At 41.1% G+C, this 7811-nt stretch overlaps 1 protein-coding gene across 1 annotated transcript in view; it reads right to left on the bottom strand.

Annotated features, from left to right (window-relative positions):
• Positions 1-5506: 5506 nt before the first annotated feature.
• trip4 (thyroid hormone receptor interactor 4) overlaps positions 5507-7811 on the bottom strand; it is a 195208-nt gene continuing 192903 nt past the window's right edge. Inside the window, exon 13 of the mRNA XM_062069157.1 lies at positions 5507-6459. Coding sequence (XP_061925141.1) covers positions 6395-6459 — 65 coding nt within the window. The 3' untranslated portion in view covers positions 5507-6394. The remainder of the gene's footprint in view (positions 6460-7811) is intronic.

The raw sequence follows: 7811 nt of genomic DNA, 5'->3' as shown, positions 1-7811 counted from the left end.
GTGGTTCTTTGGTCAAAATGTTGCATGGATTAGGTTTTACAGAGCATCTTCAAGTCGCCTCTTCAGGATGCGCCCTTTTGTGGGCGGTCTTATTTACGTGGCTCCACTTCGACAGCGTCTTCTCACCGTCATCTTTGTTGTACCGGTAGCTTTTACTGCTTCCATATCGAGTCCACTTACAGATTTAAGTTAGAACTTACACTATAATAGAAACGGCAACAGCAGAGGATGAATGTCCAACAACAAGAGGATAGAGAAAAATAAGTTTGTAGATTACGGCGCGGGCTACAATGTCAGACGTGCGCATATTTTCGAGATTTATGCAGATCCCAAATACACATCAGCAGGTACCAACAGGTAAGAAAAGTTGGTTTTGCATAATATTGCCAAACAAAATGCCAGATAATATCTCCTAACAGGTGTCGTTTTGGGGTCCTTATACACACCATATTAATACTTGTATGTTGAAGCACAGTACGTCTGACTACGATAGCCATGATGCTCCGTGTTCCATCAAGCGGTGCGGCTTCGTAGCTCACCAAAGTCGTATTAAAACATTTTGACGGACATTTGAGCGCCATGTGTAATGTTCTATATTCTCAATGAAACATCAAAGTGTTGGTGTTGCTTGCTTATCAGTACTTGCTAGTGTCATTTATTGAACAGGCGTCAGTCAACCTGCAATCCACACGTATTTCTTCCATCTCCTGGTCACACTTATCATTACACCATGTATCAAATAAAATTGCTTTGACATCGGTAAGCACAACCAGAATTAATACGTATATTAGTTGCATTGTCGATTTTTGAGTAAATTAAACGATTTCAAGTGCGCCTTACAGTCTGAAAAAGTGGTGGTGTCTGCGGTTGAGCTTGTGGGCTACGAGCGGGAATCAGACCTACACTTCCATGTTTACAATATGAATACTAATAAGCTGCCACTGGTGTGTGTGCTCCAAGAAGGAACCGCAAATTCCGCAGCAAAAAGTGGTCAAAACTTGTACAACACGTAAGGTACAGAATTTTGTTATACGCAGGTTCCGACTCAAGGCTTTCTTCTCTCAAGGTTATTTAGCAAATTTCTTCAAATTCTGCGTGAAAATAACATGATTTGGGACGAAGATGCTACAAAACACAAACTACGTAAACTGAAACTGCCTCCAGTCTTCTGTAGGTGACGTCAGCAGGCTGATGAAGGTCCACCCACATTTTTGAACTAAAAGTGGGTGTTCCAAAATGTGCTAAAACTTGTTAGAAAAAAAGTGTTTATTTTTAAATGTATTTACTTACATGTCCCACCATACTTAAAACAACTTTTAGTTCAGTATAAAGCTCTGAGACATGAATTATCCATTTTTTACAGTACCGAAAATGCATAGGGAAAATTCAAGTTCAAAGCCCCATCTGATTGGAATAAATTCCCTGCTACTTTAAAGGCCTACTGAAACCCACTACTACCGACCACGCAGTTTCATAGTTTATATATCAATGATGAAATCTTAACATTGCAACATATGCCAATACGGCCGGGTTAGATTAGTAAAGTGCAATTTTAAATTTCCCCGCGAAATATCCTGCTGAAAACATCTCGGTATGATGACGTTTGCGCGTGACGTCACGGATTGTAGCGGACATTTTGGGACAGCATTGTGGCCAGCTATTAAGTCGTCTGTTTTCATAGCAAAATTCCACAGTATTCTGGACATCTGTGTTGGTGAATCTTTTGCAATTTGTGTAATGAACAATGGAGATAACAAAGAAGAAAGCTGTAGGTGGGAAGCGGTGTATTAGCGGTCGGCTGCAGCAACACAAACACGTAGCGGCTATGTCGTAGCCGGTGTTTCATTGTTTACATTCCCGAATGATGACAGTCAAGCTTTACCATTGGCCTGTGGAGAACTGGGAGAACAGAGACTCTTACCAGGAGGACTTTGAGTTGGATACGTGGTACCGTGAGTACGCAGCTGCGGCTTCCAAACATTTGATCGCTTGCCCGTACGTGCGTGCCGCTATGTGCATGTCACGTACGTAACTTTGGGGAAATATATGTGCTGTATGAACTTTGCGGAGGTGAACGGTACTTTGGGCTGCGGGATTGAGTGTGTTGTTTGATTTGTATTGGCGGGTTATATGGACGGGAGGGGGGAGGTGTTTGTTATGCGGTATTAATTTGTGGCATATTAAATATAAGCCTGGTTGTGTTGTGGCTAATAGAGTATATATATGTCTTGTGTTTATTTACTGTTTTAGTCATTCCCAGCTGAATATCAGGTCCCACCCGCCTCTCACAACATCTTCCCTATCTGAATCACTTCCACTGCCCTCTAATCCTTCACTCTCACTTTCCTCATCCACAAATCTTTCATCCTCGCTCAAATTAATGGGGAAATCGTCGCTTTCTCGGTCCGAATCGCTCTCGCTGCTGGTGGCCATGATTGTAAACAATGTGCAGATGTGAGGAGCTCCACAACCTGTGACGTCACGCTACTTCCGGTACAGGCAAGGCTTTTTTATCAGCGACCAAAAGTTGCGAACTTTATCGTCGATGTTCTCTACTAAATCCTTTCAGCAAAAATATGGCAATATCGCGAAATGATCAAGTATGACACATAGAATGGATCTGCTATCCCCGTTTAAATATGAAAATTTAATTTCAGTAGGCCTTTAAAGTCCATTACTTCTTTGTTTATCTTTAAATTAAATTTATATCCGAACCAGCGAACAAGTTGTTCTTGTTTTTGATTTTGAAGTTGTATTATGTTGCTCCCGTTGATTTAATGTATGGTATTGTAATCGACTGCAATGGTTAATTTAAATGTGTGTGAGCGGGTGTGATGCGGGGCGCTGTGGAAGTGGGAGAGCAGTGTGTTTTTGGGTTTGATTGTGTTTTGTTGTGATGTATGTTTTGTGTTTTCCTGTATTTGTGTTAGGAACCCCTTGAAATGGAGATGCTGCATCTCAAGGCGCTGCCCTGAATAAACTGAAGTCTACAATCACTACTGTGTCTATTTTAGCGGGCATTGTACCTGCACTTGAAAAATCACAATCTCACCAAGTATACATTTCTAATTTCTAATCAAAATATTTAGATTCTAAACAAACTTTTTGATTGATTGATTGAGAAGTTTATTGACATTTTAAAGAATTGAATCCATGTAATCCTTTAAACAGGCAAATGGATGGCACAAAAAGCCAAATGGCTTGTTTCCATTGTGGTCCATTAAATATTCATCACATTTGATATACTTAATACAAGTCACAATCCACTGAATAGTAATCTTTTTATGAGATATAAGAACTTTTTTTTAAGCAATGGATATTTTGAGGAAACGTTTTTTATTTCTGTGTTGGCCCTCCGATGATGTGGCGACTTGTCCAGGGTGTAGCCCGCCTTCCGCCCGAATGCAGCTGAGATCATACTTGCCAACCCTCCCGATTCTCCCGGGAGACTCCCGAATTTCAGTGACCCTCCAGAAAATCTCCCGGGGCAACCATTCTCCCGAATTTCTCCCGATTTCCACCCGGACAACAACATCGGGGGCGTGCCTTAAAGGCACTGCCTTTAGCGTCCTCTACAACCTGTCATCACGTTTGCTTTTCCTCCATACAAACAGCGTACCGGCCCAGTCACATAATATATGCGGCTTTTACACACACATAAGCAGTGTTGGGACTAACGCGTTAGTTTCGGCGGTAACTAGTAATCTAACGCGTTATTTTTTATATTCAGTAACTCAGTTACCGTTACTACATGATGCGTTACTGCGTTATTTTTTATGTAGTATCGGCTAGAAACAGAAGATCTGGGTGTGTTTTATTGGAGCGCTGCGGTGTCGTCCTTCTGTGTCACAAGGGAAAGAAGAGGCGTGCAGAGAAGAGGCGTGCTTTGTGAGGAGCGCAGGGGAGACGTTCCTCCAGGGCCTATGTACTTCGGGGCTAACAACCTTCACTTTACCCGGAAGTGGGTCTTTACAGATGAGGGTGAATGACGAGGCTGGCGGTTTGTTGCAACTTTGTGACTTTATTGGACGCAGCCATCCACCAAGCTAGAGCACCTGCACGCACTCACTGTCGCCGTTCCCTCACCTCTCTCGCCCACTCACTCACTGACGTCACTCACCTCATATGCTGTCATATCTTAAAGTGCCACACACACACACACACACACACACACATACGCTACTCTCATAACAACTAACAAGACATCATGGTGAAGCCAGAAGTCGAGTTTCTTAACATGGAGACATTCTCAATACTTTTCTTTTGTAGAGCACAAAGAAAATAACATTTTAGTTAAATGTAAGTTGTGTCTTGGATAAAAGATCCTATCTACTTAAAGTTAAAGTTAAAGTGCCATTATGTTGCAGCTATTTAAAATAGTTTTGTCAATTTTTTTCTAGCCTGAAATAAATTGTCCCTTTGAAACATATCTTTGTCTTTGTGTGTTGTATGTAGACCACATTGCTTAGCAGAGTTCAGTGATGCAAATGCATGTCAAGTTGATCAACAGATTGTATTATTCTCCAGTGCAATAACAGTACTGAAATGAAGGCTAAAAGGGCATTAATGGGAGCCTTAAAAAAAAAAGGGGAAAAAAAGAAGTAACTAAATAGTTATTTTTCACAGTAACGCATTACTTTTTGGTGTAAGTAACTGAGTTAGTAACTGAGTTACTTTTGAAATAAAGTAACTAGTAACTGTAACTAGTTACTGGTTTTCAATAACTAACCCAACACTGCACATAAGTGAATGCAAAGCATACTTGATCAACAGCCATACAGGTCACACTGAGGGTGGCCGTATGAACAACTTTAACACTGTTACAAACATGCGCCACACTGTGAACCCACACCAAACAAGAATGACAAACACATTTCGGGAGAACATCCGCACCGTAACACAACATAAACACAACAGAACAAATACCCAGAACCCATTGCAGCACTAACTCTTCCGGGACGCTATAATATACACCCCCCGCTACCGCCAAACCCCCCCCCCCCCCCACCTCAACCCCCCCGCCCCCATCTCCCGAATTCGGAGGTCTCAAGGTTGGCTAGTATGGCTGAGATAGGCTCCAGCGACCCCCCGCCACCCCGAAAGGGACAAGCAGTAGAAAATGGATGGATGGACGGATGGAAGTTTTTTATAAAGACACAAGACTTCACAATACTAGTAAGTATAGCTAATAAGTTTGAATTGCTCATTTCAAGATCACTTTCAAGTTTTTAAAGCTTATTGCAATAAATCTTACCAAGACAATTTTGACTTGTTCCATTGGTGAATTTGTTTGCTCATTACAAGTCAAATTATTTTTTTTTTTTTAAACTCTTTTTAGGGGGACATTTTTCACAGTGTGTCGACATCACTTTTAGGTCCAGAACTATGAAACAAGAACCAATGTTGTCAGCATCGGACTCAATGTTTCATGCATTAGACACGTTGATCTATGACTTCAGCAGTGATACCTGCTACTACGATCTACTATGACATGACAAATATATCATAGGACCTCATAAAAACATGTTGCGACACATGCGCCTCCAGCAGTTGAAAGCATGACAAACCTGCTGTGCTCAGACTGAACATGTAACGGCTTCAAAAACCGTCGGGGCATGTTGCTACAGGTACGACGATGAGATAAAATACCATTCATGGACACCAAGCTGTTTAATAATGCCGTTTATTCTTCTTGGAATGAAAGTGGCGGCGGGGATTTTACCAGCAGAAAACAAAAAGAACGGGGATGTGATTAAAGCCCGGTTGTAAGACTGCTGCACTGTGGGAAAGCGCCGAGTGACCCTGCCTTTTATGCTGTATAATCACCCCTACTGTGCTCAAGTAATTGTCTCATTGAAATAAATGAGTAGGCTGTGTTTTTACTCCGCTGCCATTGTTGCTTGAGATGTGGCTTGGGTGTTTGGGGGGGTAATGACAGGCTGCATGAGAGGAGGGGTCATTTTTTTACGGTCTTGAGCTACCACTATTTGTTCCCCTTGTTGACTCTTTATGGTATGATAGGGTGAAAATATGAGATCGGCTTTTCTGCTATACAGCGGTACCTCGGTTTTTGGCGCACCCAACGGATATCGTAAAGGCGAAACATTGCCCGTAACAAACTAGTCCGTTTGCCCGTGCATCACTACGCAGAATCAAGTGGCCAAGACAATAAATCCTTCATTCATGCCTTTGTTATTAAGTACGGCTGCAAAATAACCCGCCATGCGGCTAAAGAAATTTGGAAGTCTGGAACAGAACTGATTAATTGGATTTACATACTTTCTAATGGGAAAAATTGTCCGTCTGATTTGGTCCTTGGAACGGATTATAATGAAAACTGAGGTACCGCTGGAAAATTATCCAATTTTGTCCCACCGGTAGGTTTCTTGAGTAATCACTCTGCGGCGGAAGCGACCAGCCCCTTCTTGGCACCCTGGTGGTAGTGACTCTCCAGCTTCCCTGTAAGAGAATGGGGGTAAAAGGGAAGTGTGGGAGGGGAGAGGAGAGGAAGAGATGAATCAAAACACCATCAAAGGGACACAGTGACCTTTCCGAGAGCTCAAGGCCCACTGATTAGAGGCGGCCTTGGGTAGACGGGTGCGAGAAGAGAAAGAGGGAGCTAAAAGGCCAATGAGACTCTTTAATCCATAGCTGAAAGAGATTAGAATACAGCCTTTGTTGGCGGCAAAATAAGGTGTCTGTTAATCTGGTAATATACGTGTACATTCTTGGTAATACCAGAAACACAAAGCACCACTTCCTGTCTCACAGTTGAAAACTGTACAAACCCAATAAAGCTTGAAATGTTACTGATAAAGTTGGTTTTAGAATGAAGGCCAACAACAAAACAATATCTGCTGTGGTGTGACTGCTAATTAACATTTGCAATTACATGGGATTTAAATGTCTGAGTCGGTCAAGGCTTGCTCTTGCTTTAAATGCCATGCTTCAGTAAAGAACAGAATGTGGTGCCAAACTAGCAGATGGTATCCCACCAAGGGTCCTTAAGACGCCTCCCTGTCATTCCCTTGTGGAAAAAAAAGGGTTTCTTCTTTGCTACTATTGGCTACTGCTTGTTCATGTAAGGTTGGACTGCTAAAGCAAACACAAGGCAGAGCAGTATCGCTCAGCACATTTACATGCATTACAACAAAAAAACTAATGACTTTATGTTTGTTGCATGTTCTCCTTGTTTTCTTTTGTGGATTTACTCCAAATTCGATCCAAATATATTATCGATATCTTGGTAGTATCTGTATAGGATTCATACTGGTGTCATGAGATCAGTGTTTTTCAGTTAATGTTTGCTGTCACAAATATTGAGTGTTGTTGGTTGTGTTGTTGAAATATTTAAAAAAAAAAAGTGTCAAACTTTTCTTTGTGTGCTTAGTTTTACAGTAACTTCATTGTGGAGACAGTCAATCAACAACTTCAAGTTGGAAGTTTTTTCAGGTCTAATTTAAAGGACGGTTTACCTATCTGCTACACTAAATTCCAACATTCAGGGAGGGTAGAATAATATATATATATATTAGGGATGTCCGATAATGGCTTTTTGCCAGTATCCGATATTCCGATATTGTCCAACTCTTTAATTACCGATACCGATATCAACCGATACGATATATACACTCGTGGAATTAACACGTTATTATGCCTAATTTGGACAACCAGGTATGGTGAAGATAAGGTCCTTTTTTTTTAAAATGAATAAATTAAATTAAGATAAATACATTAAAAACATTTTCTTGAGTAAAAAACAAAGTAAAACAATATAAAAACAGTTACATAGAAACTATTAATTAATGAAA

Source organism: Entelurus aequoreus, linkage group LG02, assembly GCF_033978785.1.
Source record: "Entelurus aequoreus isolate RoL-2023_Sb linkage group LG02, RoL_Eaeq_v1.1, whole genome shotgun sequence".
Taxonomy (NCBI): Eukaryota; Metazoa; Chordata; class Actinopteri; order Syngnathiformes; family Syngnathidae; genus Entelurus; species Entelurus aequoreus.
The sequence above is the reverse complement of the archived record's forward strand: the minus strand, read 5'-3'. Positions and strand labels throughout refer to the sequence as shown.